This window comes from Onychostoma macrolepis, chromosome 05, assembly GCF_012432095.1.
Source record: "Onychostoma macrolepis isolate SWU-2019 chromosome 05, ASM1243209v1, whole genome shotgun sequence".
Lineage (NCBI taxonomy): Eukaryota > Metazoa > Chordata > Actinopteri > Cypriniformes > Cyprinidae > Onychostoma > Onychostoma macrolepis.
The window spans coordinates 36,195,037-36,214,238 of NC_081159.1; the positions used below are offsets into that span (position 1 = coordinate 36,195,037).

The following is a 19,202-nucleotide window of genomic DNA, read 5'->3' on the forward strand; positions in this document are numbered from 1 at the left end:
ATACACGATACAGTAGTCTATCGGCACAACCCTACTCTGCACTCCATGCTGCTTTGCAGTTTTTCGTTTGTTTTCAAGAAAAAAAGAAGTAAAAGAAAGTAACATCACGGCTATATTGAGGGATTCTGTGAAGAGATGTACGCCTACTTTTTCAAAGCCCATCTCAGAGGATGACCCACTTACCTTTTGCTTTGAGTGATTGTGGTATGAATAGGGCTGTCACGGTATTAGATTTTTCATATCACGGTTATTGTGGTCATAATAATTCGCAATATCGATATATCACAATATCTATAGAAACCTGGGGGGGGGGGGGGATGTCAAATTATTTTTTACTTTGTTTATTGAGTTTTTCTTTTTCACCCAACGAACATAAAGATACTGATAAACACAGGGTACAAGACTCTGGCCTTCTCTGTCTTCTTTGGAGCTCCTATGAAATAACAAGAGAGACAATTTGTCTCCTCTCTGTGTCAGCGTAGCCCCATTTTGGAGAGCAGCGGATGGACGCAAAGTGCGTACACTATTCTCTGTCATCAGGGAGACAGAGAGGAGACGAATTGTTGAATAAATGACATTACTTTTTGTACGCAAAGAAAATAAAAATATTCTCGTCGCTTCATAAAATTCAGATTGAACCACTGATGGCGGATGGACTATTTTGACGATGTTTTTTATACTTTTCTGTGCCTTGATAGTGTAATTTACTTGGCAGTCAATGGGACAAGCCTCCCGGTTTTCATCCAAAATATCTTAAATTGGGTTCCGAGGACTTTTAAGGGTTTGGAACGTGATTAATAACAAAATTTTCATTTTGGGGTGGAGCATCCCTTTAATATATTCTAACATCTTATTTTATTTCGGTTCACAACATACAACATACTGACTATGAGAAACTTTGCAAGTATTTGTCAACTTATTCGGTCACACTTTATATTAGGTGGCCTTAACTACTATGTACTTACATAAAAAAATAAGTACAATGTACTTATTGTGTTCATACTGTATTGCAAAACACTATTGCTGCTATTGAGGTGGGATACGGGTAAGGTTAGGGACAGGTTTGGTGGTGTGGGTAGGTTTAACGGTGGGTTAAGGTGTAAGGGATGGATCAACAGTGTAATTATCAATGTAATTACAGAAATTAACTGCAGATGTAATTACATATATGTATTTTAAAAAATATAAGTACAATGTAAAAATATGTATGTACACAATAAGTGCATTGTACCAAATGATTAATTAAATTGTAAGTACATAGTAGTTAAGGCCACCTAATATAAAGTGGGACCACTTATTCTACTAATCTTAATCCTACCCTATTGAAAGTTAGTAGACATGTAGTTACAAATGAATGAGAATTAGCTGAAATGTAGTTACAAAGTTACTTATAGTTAGTAGAATGTCTAAAGTGGACTATCGAAATAAAGTGTAACCGAAACTCTTACATTTTTGGAACAACTTGAGGGTGCAAAAATGATGACAGAATGTTCTTTTTTTGAGGTAAACTATCCTTTCAATGTTTAATTATGAAAACAAATTAAATTGTGTGAGTGTATTCTGTTAGCTGTAGGATAGATACTATTATTCCTGCAATAACAGCAGAAGAACTAGTGATAAGAGTAAAATATGGCAAATAGAGTTTCTGCAGTGAATGTTTGTGTGAGAGAAGTTTCCTTAAGCTCGGTTGAGGACAACTGAAGGATTTCTGTTGACCATTTTAACAGCTAAATGTTTATTCCTTCCAAAACCTCTCTGGATCCACCCCCCACCCCCCACCCCCCACCCCCACGCCCACGCCTAATCTTGTACCAAGAGATTTGTCTTTCTTCAGCTACACAATAGCTCAGTTTACTACTATTTTCCATAACCTGAGAGGGCTGACAGTTGACTGATGGTGAAGAACAACCTTGCAAAACACACCTCATGCCATACATGTGTCAGTGAGGTGACAGACCACAGTTGCCAACTGCACATATCAACCAAATTCAGTGTGGTTATTGGACACCGCTGTCACTCTCAAAACAGAACCAAAGTTTATTTAGCACTCAGACAGGACTGACTAGCAAGTGAGTGTCAAGTGAGAAAGTTCAGAACAGTGAGTCTGGAAATGTGTGGTTGACTTCACTTTAAAGTAGACTGGTGTTCTCTTTAGATTATTCTGTGGACTAAATCATAATGATGACATGTATATAATAAAAAAATAATAATGAAAATTACTTTTTTTCAGTATTAGATATTTTAATACATGGAGTTAAACAATGGAAATAAGAAATGCTGCCTTGGCAACTACTTTAAATAAAACAAGTTTATTTTATATTGTATTGTATTGTATTGCATTGCATGTATGTATTTATTTGTTCGTTTTCATTTTTAGTTAACTCTGTTTGAGAGATTGTTAGATCTCTTTGGAAACTTAAGGGAAGACCAGATACTCGTGTCCTTTTCTCAGGAGAAATGTCTGCAGAAAAAGTCTGCATTTGCTCAACAGTTCACATCACTGCTGTCTAGAAGAAACATCTGAGATTTTAACAAGATCCCGTTTGCCGATTTTTCTTTCCTAAGGAAGAGCAAACTTAGCTTTAAATTGAAGTATGCTATCTTTGCACCTGTACAATCACGGAATTGCATAAATCATTTCTCAAACAATCCTGAACAGCTTAATGTGCACTGTTTATGACATGCAGCTTTGAGCGGAACAATAATTTTCAGCACTTCAGGACTTTCTAATGGTGAAAATGACATAACTATGTAAAGTCTGTGACCGTTGACCCTTTTCTTTAACCATACCACAGCTGCCCAGCAACAGGCGTCACGTGCCAGACTAATAATAATGTGAACCTGCGGAAGTTCTGAGCGAGAACAGCCTGCAGATACATTCAGAGCAGAAAGCGCATGTGGGAAGGAAGTCGTCACAGGTAATTGATAAAGAGCTGGAGGAGGATTGATCCTCTGTGTGTGTATCATATTTAAAGCAGGAGAGCGAGCAGGATGATGTTGTGAGAGTATATCTGTGTTGCATCTTCCATGTAAAACCCGTCCATTCATCTGTGTCATTTAAAGGCGGCTGTCAGTGCTTTCTGGCTTCCAGCTATTCAGCAGAGCCGCAGCAGAAAGAATTTATTTCTAAAGTGATTGTCGGTGGAAGGCTAATCTGTCTGCGGCAAACACAAGCGAGACACAAGCGCTGTGATAGAGGCGTCCACATGCTTAAACAGAACCAAACAAACACTCAAACGCTCGCCTACATAAATATATATATATATATATATATATATATATATATAGACACCAACACAGAGCATTGAAGCTTTCGTGAGTGGCACTTTCATTGAGAGAAAGTAATAAATAAACCTTCTGCACTGTCAGCCAGGCATGGGTGAGTGTTTACGCTATGCTTTTGCTAAAATTATTTTAGATTATTTTAGAAGTATGACAGTACTGAGAGAATAAATGGTGTCACTGAAGATTGGAGTAATTAAGCAGAAAATTCAGCTTTGATCACAGCAATAAATTACATTTTACAATATATTCACATAGAAAACAGTAATTTTAAATTGTATTAATATTTCACAATCATTACTGTATTTTTGAACAAATAAATGCAGTGTTGAGCAAAAGCGAGATCTTTCAAAAACAAACAAAAAAATGTTGATGAACTTAAACTATGTATGCTATACAATATAGGCTGTACATTATTATAATATATATATTTTTATTTTATTTTTTAATTTATTTTTTTTTTTTTGGTCAAATTGACTCACACAAATGACATTAATTAAATATTCTATGTTTATTCAATGAAAATCAAGGTGAAAAAAAATATATATCTTGATACTAGACTTCTATTAAATGGCTTGTAATAAACATATTGAATCTCCTTGACTACAACAGCTGTCTGGTCTAATTGAGCTATTAGATAAATGTCAAGATACATACTGCATATCTTTAAAAGCCTGAAAGATTCAGAGATTTTTTAGTCACATTACGCAGCCCAACTGCCAGCACTTACACATACAGATCTAACACCTACTCAACACAAATGAAGATCTACAAACTCCTCTCTGTTGGACTTCACAAATTTATAAAGAGAAATCTACATGAGAGTTCATACTTTATGTCTGTCGTACTTTAGGCCAAAGTCTGTGTATTTCATAACTTTTTGAAATATAACCCATTTTGTCCAAAAAATGTGGGCAGAATTGTCAAGCGTATGCATGGCACGGCAATTTTGCTGCGTTTTAGCACATCTGCCCCCCGTGAATCAAAAAGCTGGTGGTGAAGAAAAGATCTACAAGCTGTAATAAAAAACCTTTTACTCATAATGAGCTTTTATTTTAATACTTCATCCTCTCCACATTTGAAACCTTGTATTTCTGAACCATTTAACTTTGAAAACTTGCTTGAAACAGAACAGAACAAACTTCACAATTCAAGTCAAGTGCCTAGAAGCTACTATGTTTTGTTTTTGTTTTTTTTAAGGAATCAGAATTATAGTGTATGTATGGTGGATGACAAATCAAGCAAGCACCACACAAATTGTAAGAAAATGTCAAATTTTGTTTTGCTCTAGTTATTATTAAACTAAATCACTTCTTTAGTCAAACCTAGAACTTAAACACACATTAAAAAAAAAAAACTGTAAAAAATGGCAGCTGTGGTAAAATACGGAAGCAACATTTTAGGTTTTATGATTTTAATTTAAATTTACATTTAAAAAACATAATTTCATTAACTGATATAATGTATGTAATGTATAATATACCAACCTATTGAAGTACTGAAATCTGTAGCATTTTTACAGTCTTTTACCGTTAAATTCACGGTCATTTTTTACAGTGCAGCAAACATACTGCCATGCTGATCGATTATGCCCAACTATACGTTTACAATGCCCAGCTCTTATTGCTTAGACAACAGACTAACAAACATTACCAAATAGATCATTCTCTGCATGTGAAGATGATCCATTTCTGAGTGCTTCTTAGCGTTCGCAGCATTAACCAAACACTCCGGCTGAGAACAATTATCAGCCTCACACCAGCCACAACCAAAGACAGTTTTCATTCACAAGTCCATATGTCAGATAAAAGAAAGCATTCTGGGATAAAGATAAAAATTGGCTTGCTGTCCAATATGAATGCACTAGAGGTCCCATCAGGCTTGAGTCAGGTAAGTAAGTAAATAAATAAATGCCTGCATCAATAGACCAATGGTGATATTAGCATTTTTATAATATATTCTCTTGCAAATATATATTCACACAACTAGTCCCAGCCTGCCATATGGTTCTCACTCATAAAAGTGACAGCAAGAGAAACACACTAATAGTTTACAGTGATGGCAGTGCAACAGAATGCATCTGATTTGACCTCAGTTCAGGTCCCCACCGTGACACGAGTCCCCATGAGTCTGTGTGTATTCAGGTTTATGTCCCCACCAGGATATATAAACCTGTACACACACACACACGCACACACACACACAAACAAACAAATGACTCAAGGCCTGTAAGCAACTTAGTTGAGGCTTAACTTGGACTCCAAAATGAGAGACATCTGAGTAACAAGTCATTAGGTCTAAAAGGATTTCAGACATTTTGTCTGAATATATGGTAGGAATGCAAAAAAAAAAAAAAAAAACTAACTAAAAAATAAATAAATAAATAAAATAAATAAATAAATAAAACATAATAATGACATAAGTCAAAAATAATTATTTCATAACTTCGACTTTCCATAACAATGACTTATAACAATGATCTCATAATTTTGACTTTTTGTCATAACTAAATGTTTATCTCATAATTCTGACTTTTTTTCATAACTGACTTTATCTCATAATTATTACTTTTTTCATAACTGACTTTTTTTTTATCTCTGAATTTCAACTTTTTTGCCAAAACTATGACATATTATCTCATAATTTATCATTTTATGCCATCCTTTCAACTTTTTATCTCTTAATTTTGACTTGTCACAACTATGGCTTTTTATCTCATAATTCTGACTTTATGCTATACAGTAACTGACTTTATAACATTAACATTTTATCTGACTTTTTATATTGATTTTTTTATGGAAGAGTTTGATTTTTCTCTCATAACTTTTACATTTTCTGTCACAATTAGACTATTAATGTCAGTTATGATTTACCAAAACCTTTTTTTTTTTTTGGCTTCGATTAAGGCAGATTATTTTTCTTATTTTTCACATATATGCTCCAAATAAATTAAATAAAAACCTGCCAGTGACATAAAGCACACTTATATTTATTATATATTCTCTAAAAAAGAAGCCTTGAAGTATTACACATTTTTGCTTATCATATAAATTCCTTTTTTTCTGGAAAACAAGGAAAAAAAAGTTTTAACACCTCATATCTGAAAAACAGTGTTCATACGGGTATCAGTGTTTGCTGGTATATGTGTGCGAAAGCCCTCACGTCTCTGTCTAATAAAAGTGAGGTGTGTTTTTGTGTTTGACACCCTGAGCACATCCAGAGCTTACAAAGCCCCTAACAGCCCTACCTGCAGAACAACACAGCAAAACTCACACACAAACACACAGGACATGAGTATCTGTCTGACCAGAATGAGGGTGAGAGCAAAGGCCATCACTTCCTCTCAGAAAAACCAGAGGTCTCATATCAGCTCTCCTCTCCGCTGGTCCCTTCTCACAGCGGTTAACACATATCTGATGCTGTCACTGTGAACGGCTACTGAACCCTGAAACAAGGCCAGTATTTTCAAGCAGGACGTCTGCTATCGGATCCGTCCAGCGGTGCACCCTGCCCGTGTCGCCAGTCTCAGAGGATTTAGAGCAACACCGGCAGGGGGTTCCTTCTGCTGGGCGACTCTGTATTAAAGACCCCAGGCAGAGTTCTGATCCTTAAAGGAAGTTCAAGGTCTCGGTTTGGAACAAGCTAAAGGCAGGGGTAGATTTCCAACAGAAATGCCAACAAATATAAACAAGAGCGACATACAGTCAGATATACAGAAACACGCTTAACCCTCTGATGTTGTTCAGTATGTTTTTTAGTTTTTTTTAACCATTCAGATGGTCAACCATTAAAAAAATAAAAAAATAAAAAATAAAAAACAACCCGAACAACATTAGAGGGTTAAGCGCATTTCTGTATATCTGACTGTATCTGACTTGTTTATATTTGTTGGCATTTCTTGTTTATATTTGTTGCCATTTCTGTCGAAAATCTACCCCCAGCTTGTTCCATACCGGGACCTTGAACTTCAAATCATGGATATGATTTGAAAAATAATATAATAGTCACACTTGACTCATGGTCAAAAATGTTTTCATCCATTAGAATTTCATCTAGTGGAAATATTTGGCACTGCACCCAAACAAAATATATTTCAGATTATTTATTTTATGATTTTATTTAATATAATTTATATATATATATATATATATATATATATATATATATATATATAATACATTTAAACTTCTTATTTTTATTTTTATTTTTTCTCTAAAAGACCAAACTTAGGTCTACACTCCAAAGCATTCAGGATTTATGGCAGTTTAAAATACAGTTCTTAAAATACAGAAACTGTATTTTCAAGTCTATGCCCAAGAAGTTGTTAACAGGTAATGAATGGACCATAACTATTACATAAATATAATGTTAAGATGTAAAATGTATAATAAACCCTAACCCTAAAGGCCCCGATATACTTTAAACTAAATCGAAGAATGAACTGATATGACGTCATTTCGAACAAAATCAGGCCGAAACGAAGTTCGTTTTGAGTTCGTTTCGGCAGTTTGAAACAGCTCACCAAAGCAAACTTTCTGGGGGTGTTCGTTTTGGCTCCTAAACACCTTTGAGCTACCATTGGTCCATCGCGATTACACAATCGGTGGGTGTGTTCTGGAACTCCACCTTCTTTGACAATAAATATTTTTTTCCCTGGTTCCTTTCTCATTCAATGGAGGTCAGGCAGGAGAACAACATCTCCAAGTCCCTAGCAACATAAATACACTGTGTCGAATAGCTGAGCTGCCACAGATATATCCACACCTGTTTGATCGCTCGCAGAGAGACTTTAAAGATTCAGAGAAAGCATTTAATTCCTAGAAAGAAATTGCAACGAAGCTTGCTGTGGACGACCCGGAGTTATGCAAAAAGCGACGTAGAGAAACATCAGATGCAAGTATTCCAAGCCATGCAAAGAATGAAACGAAAGAGTAAAGATATAAGGTAGCAAGTACCAAATACATGCGTTTCAAATAAATGTTACACCATACTGCTGCTGCTGTTGTTGTTGTTCTTTCAATAAGCAAATTTAAAAGGTGCACAATAAATTAAATGCCAAAGAACATACAATAATAAACCTTTGTTTTCATGAAATTATGACAACACATGCAATATAAAAACAGTTTAACAGTTTATCCAGTTTAATAAAAGAGGTAGATACAACTTCATTGCGTCGTTGTTGTGTTTAGGGTAGTTGTTAACATTTAATCTACACCCCGCCTCCAGCAGCGCGGGGGTGTTGGAATGTTCAAAAACAGTATAGCGTCGCTCAGCCTTATCGAACTTCTTTTTGCCCCCAAACGAAGAATGAAAACAAACTTATTTTAAAGTATATTGGGGCCTTTATGTTTGCAAAATGATAATATGGAATGTTACTTTACCATTAAAAAAAATAAAAAATAATAATAATAATATATTTTAAGCATTTAGAGAACATTCAAAAAATAACATTTTTAACTTAATGGGAAAGTTAGCAAATGTTATGAGGACATATTTTTTATTAAGTGGTAAGCACCACCCACCCCCATCCCCCAGAGGACACTGTGTTTGCTTTCATGAAGCAAAACATTTCCAAGATCAAGACATGCATTCGTTTAGTCATTGTTTTTTTCAGGTAAAGCACACACACACACACTCTGAGCACATCTTCATCTCAATGTTGTCAGTGGTGCTCTCTCTCTTTGATGAACGGTAAATATGATTTGATGGTAACTGTGGTCTTTGCCTCATGCGCAGTGAGAGGTTGACGACCCATCGCGGCGTTCAGGAACACTTAATTTAACAGGCCAGCCTGCAGACCATAGAGTCGAGCAGGAGAACAAGAAGACAGCCGTCATTTATTCAGCTGGGTAAAAGATTTACATGACTTGTCAAAAGGTTCTTGGTTGTACCTGTTTTGTTTTTATTGAATTTTTTTGGAATGGCTAAATCTGTGGACAACCAATCCACACTGATGTGAATGAATGAATGAATGTCAATACCAAACTATTTTGTAATATTACTGATAAAAAGCATTTTTAATTAAACTAAGAATAATGAATGGAATTGAGGTTATTTTCTAGAGAAGGATCTGAAATATAAGTACCCACTATCTTGGATAGACAGCCTTAAAATACAGTAAATGCCAGCAGGAGGTTTTGGAGCAGAGAGAACATGATTACATTTTCCCATCACAGCTCCTATATTTTCTCTATTATTTGCTGTTATTTCACTCACCACTGGGTCGTTTTTCATAAAACTGGTCCCTGAACTGTTTACAATCCAAAACAATTCAGTTTATTGGCAACTAAAATTATGTTAAAGTGTATATGAATGAATTGAAAATGTATGAATGCAGCTGTAAGCGACAATCAGAATTGTTTATTGGCAACTAAAATTAAGTTAAAGTGTATATGAATTAATTGAAAATGTATGAATGCAGATGTAAGCGACAATCAGAATCACTGCTTCCTCACCACTTCCTCTCCAGCCATGAAATGACTGACATTGAAGCTTGATTATTCCGGGATCAAACTCCCTGGACAGACTCATATCCCACATAATCAATTATGCAGAAGTGAAGCTGTGAAAAGCAGAATGACTCTGCTCTGTCCGCAGAGAGAAGCCCCCTCTCTGACTGAGCTGACCGCATTACACTAGTACGGCATGTCCATTAATTGTTCAGTAGACAATAATTCATGTGCAGTGATTAACTGAAGGAAGGCTTTATGAAAGCAGAAATATTGTCACTCTCATGAGGGGCCAACAAAACACAAACAGACCACCGCTAGCTGTTGTTCCATATTACAAGAAAATATAAAAAACTGGGTACAGTATAGTGGGTGTTGCAGCATATACAGAAGGGTTTTATGCCAAAATGTAATATTTAGCGTTGTAAGGATTGTTCAAATCTAAACCTCAAAGTTAAAAATCTGCCTTTATATATTTTCTAAAAGTGCAATAGGCTTTTAGACATTAATCTGTTTTATATCCCTTGTGAAAAAGTACACTTTAGCATACTTTTAAGCACAACTTAGACAAATAATATACTTAAGTGTGAACTAAATGTTTTCAGACAGTGTGGTTAAATGAAAAAGTGCTATAGTGGGACATACAGTAAATACATCTATATATGGGATGCCATAATTCTAATGTCTTCAAAATATGGCTAAAGTACTGCTGAATGTACTAATATTTAACTAACTAAGCATTTATTGAAAACTAAAATATAATTTTAATACAATTTCTATTGAAACTTGCATGTTATGTGTATGATGAAGTTAAAAATAATAATAATAATGTGTTATTCAATATTACATTTAAAGTTAACATCACTGTTAAAATTATAATACAAAATGTGTGCTTTAGTTAGTCAACATGTTTTTAAAACACAACAAAAGTTTATTTAAAACATAATTATTATATAAAAAGGTATTGGTAAATCTTGTGAAAGTGAACTTAGATGTATACTTACGTGTTTTAGTCATAAGAGTATTATCTACCATTTTATAAATGTATTGTTAAGATTTGAATTATTCTGCAAATGCACATTCAAACACATTTTGTTCAACATTTTCACTATTTATGTGATGTTAAAAATTAGAGGATCCTTTACAAAGGGCAAATTACTGTGCTATCCGTCCAAAAAAAAAAAAAAAATGCTCCCCAGTGATTTGTTGATCTGGTTTATTTTTCCAGATTTAGGGACACATTTGTCACAAAGGTCCCCACCTGTATATTACTCTGAATTAATTGGAATAATAATGAAAGCTGGAGAGCTGGATCCGATATGGAAGTCCTGGAGCAAGTGTGGGCCTGACGCCAGGAAAATGTGCTTCATTATTTATTCAGCCTCTACCTCCTTCTGTTTGTCAACATCACTCAGATGGATCCTCATCCTTCATCCACAGACACGCGCCAATATCAGCGCCACAGGCTCCAGACTGCAAGAGCCAATTAAATTGTGCTGCACACTTAAATAAAGTAAACAACAGATCTTATCCAAAACATTACATTATAGACCATGCATTAATGCAAAAATACAAATACAATGATTGTCCTCCACTTAAATCCAGGTGTATCCGTGGGCAATTAGAGACATGTACAAAACAACACACACTGTAAGACAAATCCTGCTCAATTTACAGTGAAAAACTGCCAGCTTTGGCTGCCAGAAATTTGCAACGTTTCAGGAATTATAAGAAGGCACCTGTGTATTGGATATTGGGTATGTTAATGTAATAATGTATTTTAACAATTAAAATCTGTTTTGTACCTTACAATAAATGGATAACCATTAAAACAATACAGGTGGTTAATTAAAATAATATAGCCTAATTAAAGTTCATCAATAATGGCCTTTCAAAGAACTGGCTAATAAACATGTACAGACAGCACAAAGACAAAAACACCCTTAGGGTAACAGACATGACACTAAAATAATACAGTAAACATTAGATAAACAACATCATAAAAAAAAAAAAAAAAAAAAAAATCCTGCAAATGTATTTTTTACCAACAAATGGTGGGGGATCAGCTTGTATTATCTTAAATATAATACTTATTTTCATTGTGATTTATTTATTCATTCATTTATTCACTCATTCATTCATAATGGATGTTGTATTAACTAATTAAAATTACTTCATTGTAGCAATTTACCAGCTACCATACAGGGTTACAGAAACAGAAATAACAATTTCAGACCCTCCTTAAATATCACATTATCATATTTCTACATCTCTTCTATCTTAGGATTGATTAATTCACCAGTCGCTGAGGTCACCCATTGATAAATGGAGAATATTTAACATTTAACTGTTTAAAATTTACAAGAAAATCTCATTTCATACTTAAATGAAACCAATGTAGAGTTGAAGGCGTTACTCCATCAATGTGACCTTTCTACCATTTGTGATCTACTTAATATGAGGCCAGATTTGATGATTCAAGCACCCTCATCAGCTTTAATCAGGCCTCAGTACTAAGGTGTTTTTTTTTTTTTTTTTCTTCCATTGACACTGAGGACTCTCTGCTGTGAATTACAGTGCATCAAGACAGTAATCACAACTAATGACTAAATAAAATGCAAAACACATTTAATCTATGTTGTTAAACAACTCAAACTGGGTATAATTCTCGGAAGCAGAAATGTATAAACGACAAATAATGTTTTGTTTTACAGTAATAAAGACATGTTTTGCTTTACCATAAAATATCACTGCAGGCTTACTATCAAATGTGGCATGCTGTACTTACTGAACACAGAATAGATGGATAAAACAATATTAATCTATTATTAAATGAACGAACAAACAAACTATAGATTTGGAAAGCACAATTCAAAACCAAAGACAGAACTCGTTAAGTCCATATTGAATATACGTCTTGTAATCGGACACATTGGCCTTGACTGTTCTCTCCTGGGACGGAAACCTAACCAACTCATCAACTAAGAGTCAATGGCTCTCTCTTTCCTGCCTGGTTCTCTCAGTCTATGTCTTACAATGAATTCAGGTCAATGGCTATAATTAGCCTATGGTTGGCAGGTGACTTCACATCAACTCCCCAGATATGCTCAAATGTGCCACATCAGTGTCACTTGAAAGAGATGATAGGGGGAAAAAAATCCAACACGGCTATCATTAGCATGCTCTAACAATGGAGAAAGCACTTTACCAGCACTCTGAAGATAATATGAACTTTGATTTAATGTACACAGGACAGTTTTGAGAAAGGGACTGCTTATGCTTATTGGTTAACTCAGTTTCTGGTCTGCAGAGAGAAAACTTTAGCTGTGAGGATGAGGAAAGAATGGAACAACTCACTACATAACCTTGAGCGTGATACTTCTCATAGCTTTAAAATCGAATAAATGAAAAGTCCCAAATCCAGGTACTCCCAAACCCAATTCCTAAGCCTAACCTTAAAATCTTAATGTCATTCCAGAAACCTCTTCCTGACAAATCATTCAAGGTCATGGGACAAGGAAGGGTCAGACACAACCTGACCCTTCTCCCACTTAGGGATAGATCAACAATCAACTAAAATGTCTACAGGATCAGATCTAAACATCTCAACTCTCCACATTTTTTCTCATAAATATACCTTTTGGAACTTATAGAAAACAGACAGTGCCACCGTAATAATGAAGCTCTCACCTCTGTTATCCAAACTGTGTTTGTGGTTGACTTCTCCCATCCCTTTCCCAAGGCTATCCACACTGTGGGTCCCCTGGCTGCACAAGTCATCTTCTAGATGTGCTTTCCCATCTAGCAGATGTCCAGGCTGCTCATCCTCTTCACAGTCGCAGTCGTCTAGGATGGGTGTCTCACGGATAGGCATACCAATGACGGAGCTGTGCTGGAGGGGTCTAGGCCCACGGAAGCTGTCCCTGCTCTGCGGAGGGCCCAAAAGAACAGAGGGGATGTAGTGAATCTCATGTGTGGCCTCAGTGCTTGCACTCTTCTGAGGGGCACGACGACGCCTGCACCAGCGCTGACGGGTGTAGAGTACCAGCGTGAAGAGTAGGATAAGTAACAGAAGAGCAATCAGACCACCCTGGAAGAGAAAGGACGAGAGAGAAACATCAGAATTTCAACTTTTCCCACCATTAACTATTCTAAAATTATAACCATGAACTAACTGCTCAAGACACTGTGAGGAGACACCAATCTGAAAACTGATGGGAGCATTCCATGAGGCTGTAGGACAGGGGTGACTAATCCTGCTCCTAGAGGACTCCTACCTCCAGTTTCAAAGATAAGCTTTAAGGCTAGTCCCAGACTAAAATGCATGTATGAGCTGCCTCAACTGAAAATATCTTGCTCTGACATATCTTATAATATGTCAGTGCCATTGTTCTGTCTTAAAATGCACATCTGTAACGTTTTCTTCTAAGGCATTTTTATAAAAGCTGCTTAAACATCTTAGTTTAACTAAGGCCTAATCCTGGCTTAAGTTAAGCCCCGTCTGTGAAACCGGGCCCTAGAGTTTGTCTCCAACCAGCCCCAACACACTTGCCAGGAAGTTTCTAGAAATCACGAAGACATTCATTTGCTGGTTCAGGTGTGTTTTAATAGGGTTAGAAATAAACTAGTGGTCACCAGGATTTCCCATAAAGCAGGTGCTCCTAAATCAACATATATTTTTGGACCTGGAACAACACTGCTGTCCTAACCCTAAATTAACCCAAACCCTAAACATTAATTACCTCTGAAATCAGAGGGCAGAGATAGGTTGACAAGAATGTTGTTGAAGTCCCATGCCAGCTTTCCAAACTTGTTCCTGTAGGGTCACTATTCTGCAGAGTTTAGCTCCAACACTATTTCAACACACCTGAATCTCTGTCTTGCTAGGTTTGTTCAAGATGCATCGGACCGATCGGTGTATGACACTAAAGTACCGCGAGAGCGAATGGAGAGCAGACGACCCTTTATTTTTTTGAATTGCTCTCGCAGCGCGCCGATGCATCTTGAACAAGCCTAATGTCTTGTCTAAAAACTCACTAGAACCTTCTAGGCAAGTTTGCTGGAGTTGGTTAGAGCTAAAATATTCAGGAACCCAGTTCTACTTGGAGAGGGGTGCCCATTCCTGTTCCTAAAGGTCAATGTCCTACACCATGTCTTGATGAGTGCTGGAAATTTCTATACAGGTGTGTTAGTGCAGGTTGGAGCTAAACTCAACAGGACGTTGGTCCACCGGGAGCAGGACTGTGCACCCACAGATAAGAAGAGGGGTGTCCAAACCTACTACTGAAGGACCACTGTCCTGTAGAGTTTAGCAACAAGCTGCACAAACACACTTGCCTGGAAGTATTTTTATTAATCCTGTAGACCTTGATTAGCTGGTTGTTTAATTAGGATTTGGCAGGACAGTGACCCTTCAAGAGCAGGATTGGACACCCAGAACAAGGATGTTGATCTGTGACAATGTCCTGATTGATCAAATTGTTGATTTTCATGCTAGTCCTTACTCTAGAATATATGTTGGCATTACTTAGACCAACCTGATATTCATTCATCTAATTTTGTCAGATTTTATAGTGATTTGACTTGTGAAAGTTAGCAAACAAATTCGGAGGTGTTGGTATTTCCCCATGTTTGTAAATAGGAGCTGCACTAGCCTGATTAGTAGTTGCCGTTGGCCATCAATTGAACTGTCATGCTTTAGCGTTGCTAAGTCTTTCTTGATAGGTAAGCAAGTTGCACATAATTAAGAATGTATTTGGTAAGCTACAGTAATACATGATGCATGGCCACAGACTTCAAACGCTGCTCTTGTTTCACTGTCTTGTAAGGAGCCACTGAGCTTTGCTTGTTACTTTTCCAGCTTGAGTGTCTGGCCTAAAGGTGCAATACACATAAAACAGCTGAAGATTCATTGCTGCATGGTTTGTCTCATTTCATGGCGTGTCAGGGACATCAAAGATATCCTCTCTCTTGAGCCGTTTGTGTGTAATACTCTTAAATCTGCAGTTGTGTTAAAAGAGTAGTACTGAGCTTACAGATAAAGTGAACAGCGTAATATTTTTAATTACCCGAAACATGAAACATCATTTGAAACAATGAAATGAATACTAAGTGATAATGCATTCTGTTCTGCGCCATGTATTTTCATGAGAGTTCCTCTCAAAAGTCAGTGTGACATGGAATTGTATATACAGCAAAATGTTATTGCTCAGAGGATGCTGTTTATATATATATATATATATATATATATATATATATATATATACACACATGTCTCATACATTACAAACCAGACCCATGACATCACAAACACCCCGATGGGGGTATCAGGGCCCGTCCAATGGCCCAGGGCCCAAAACTGGCTTTTGAGGTTTATTTGTTTCTTGTCCTGGTGGAAAGAAAATCCCTCTGAGAGCTCATTTTGAGACACTGAGATCTTCAGAAACTCTAAAGGAAACACATCTAAGACCTCACCTTTTTTTCTCATGAGAAACATCTAGGAAGCTAGAGCCTTCAGAAAAAAAAAAAAAAAAAATCTCCATTTGCGCTCCATTATTCTCATTTAAAAAAAAAAAAAAAAAAATTAAGATATCATAGAGATCTCATTTGTGATTTTTCTTTCCTATAAGAATGTGCACTGCATTAATTCAACTATGTGAGCTTCACATCACATCAGAGCAGAGGAAGAAAATGAGGATCAGAAGCTGACCTACTCAAGACGAAAATTCAGCAACTGATGATAAAATATTTTGATATAATACTCGCCTGCACATTTCATGCAGAAATTACTCACAGATTCATTACAATGTCACAATTAGTGCAGGAAGTGACATCAATGACTAAAAATCTCTGAACACACACACTAGTATCACAGCTATTGCACATGGCACCCAAAGGCTAAAATTTGTGCTCTGTACCTTCTGCTCCTGTCTACCCTCTGTATTTTTCCCTGCAGTACTATATAAAATGACTAGAGTGGTGTTATTAATCTCGGAATTTTAAAATTCCATCTTCATGAGGAAAAACAAACCCCTCTCAAATTACAGCTCATGCACTGCCGGCTGTCCATAAATCATAGCGCTGTAGATGGGCATTTTCGATGGGAACAATGCAGCCCCGACCAAATGTGTTCATTAATCTCCAGCAGGAGCTCAGCTACTGAAAGTAAACTTCCCTTAAAGTTAAATGCAGAAAAATGAGAGAGGCTAAGCCATTCTTTAAACTTTCAAATACTCCTGGGAGTCTCTGTGCACACTGTCTGTTGTCTTAAACTTGAAAACAATGGGGCTGGTTGGCAAATGTTATGAATGAAAATGGAAACGTTACACCAGATAAAAAAAAAAGTCAAGCTGTGCAGGAAAAAAAATGGTTTCTACATTTTATTTTTATTTTTTTATTTTTTTGATAATGGCAGAACAATAGAAAATGGGCAATTGTATTGCTTAATATCACAGATAAATTGGCATGACTTTTGGACATTGTACCATGGCATGTAAACACCTTTTTTTTTTAATTATTATTCTTTGAAGTACATTGGAGTACTATGAAAAACCATGACATATGGTAATCATTAAGAACCATGGTATCACCATACAGTAACTGCACCATGCTATACCACCACGGCATTTTTTTTTCAAGGAAGATGAATATGTTCAAACATCAGTACACGGTAAGTGGTGTTTTTTTATTATTATTATTGTTATTTGTTTTTGGTTTTAAATCCATGCGCCAAACATGCCATCACCCAAGAAAACATCTGGCCAGGCAACAAGAGGTCTCCAGACATCCAGTAATATTCTGTTTAAAAGATAATGAAGAATAAACAAAACCATAATGCACGACAGACTTCTGAGACCATCTGGCATATTAGTAATAACTTTTGAAGGCGTTCCATTACAGAGATGCACAATACACAACCTGCAGCTCAAACAATCAAAGCACAGTCTTGGGAGAACTCAGATAAAAATACTCAGATGAAAAATACATGCACATGAACAGCATGTAGGCATTTTATTATAATATTAATCTCTTGCAGTTCAAATGCACTATATATTTTAAAACATCCTTTTAAACCCAGCCTCCAAAGTCAGGTGTACAAAACAATTTTCTGCCTGGTGAATAATGGAGGTGCTCAAAAACCTCTTCACAACACTCTAGCAACCACCCAGAGGAGCAACAAAATAATAATTCAAAACAAATTAGAAAACATATATTGACATACTGAAAACCATTTAGACACATTAGCCTTGTGGCAGTAGCAAGCAACACTCCCTAAATCTAGTTCTCATTACATTCTAATGATGAGACATTTACCAGAGTAAAGTGTCTCACAGCAGGGCAGATAAACTAAATCACACCTCCAGCAACATGGACGGCCAGTGAAAATCATCCCCGTCGTCTGTTCACCAGGTGATCACAGCAGAAGAAGCCATGCCTTTAGGACAAACTCTGGGATAAAAAACAACACAACACAGACGAACCTCACCCAGCACCTGCTTCACTCTGTTCCTACCATCTGCGCCCAGGAAAACAACTCCCAAAGCTGGCAAAGTCGACGTCAACATCAGAGGCACAGACTACATTTATCTCTCTGGCAAAAATCACATGGAACGTACACAGACACAGGCATAAAAAACACATGCCGCATAAGTAAAAGGACACATCTTGTAAGTTTATAATACGATGCACACACACAAGAGTATGCAAGAGTAAGCTGCATGCTTTGAGCAGAGGGCAATCCCAGAATGCACTGCTGCAAACTTCTAATAAAAAAAAGGTGCTTTTAGGTACTCTAGATTCAATCGAAATCTGAGACCCATGATTGCAACAGCACATTGGTAGGAACCACCTGAAAAAAAATTAAGCTATTCAATTGTAAGCAACAGCATTTAAGCAGAAGTTCATGATTTTATTGATGATTCAAAATGTTGTTGTTATTATTATTATTATTATTATTATTATTATTATTATTATTATTATTATTATTAAGCCTTTATTTAACCAGGAGAGAACCTCACTGAGATTAAAAATCTCTTTTACAGGAGTGTCCTGGCCAAGATAGGCGGCCCAGTTATACAAAAGAAAAAAAAAGAAAAGAGTTTGGCAAGTAGTTTTTGAGATTGTGATATTCCCCTATTCATGTAGACAGGACTTTTGCCTTGCATGCACAAAACATATGCCCGGAGGCTTACACATATGAGAGAACCTTGAAAGGGACTATGTTTGAGTCTTCTGTGCACGTTGAGTGAAAAGTGTGGTGCAGGGATTTGCTTTCTATTTAGAGCATTTAAAAAAAAAAACAACAACAAAAAAACACTTTCCTCCCTGTAAAAGCGAATCCGAAGCCAATCTGCCATTTTTGGACAGTTGTGAACTGATCAGACAGGGAGGCTAGCTATAACCAGCTAGATTTTTTATTTATTATTTTTTTAATGTCTGGAAGGGAAGAGGTTCCATTTCGATTAGGTTACT

At 36.3% G+C, this 19,202-nt stretch overlaps 1 protein-coding gene across 3 annotated transcripts in view; it reads right to left on the reverse strand.

The window, feature by feature from the left end:
- LOC131540270 (astrotactin-2-like) overlaps positions 1–19,202 on the reverse strand; it is a 588,347-nt gene that overhangs the window by 414,633 nt on the left and 154,512 nt on the right. For all 3 annotated transcript variants that reach the window (XM_058774886.1, XM_058774887.1, XM_058774885.1), the window contains exon 3: positions 13,422–13,821. In XM_058774886.1, coding sequence (XP_058630869.1) covers positions 13,422–13,821 — 400 coding nt within the window. The remainder of the gene's footprint in view (positions 1–13,421; positions 13,822–19,202) is intronic.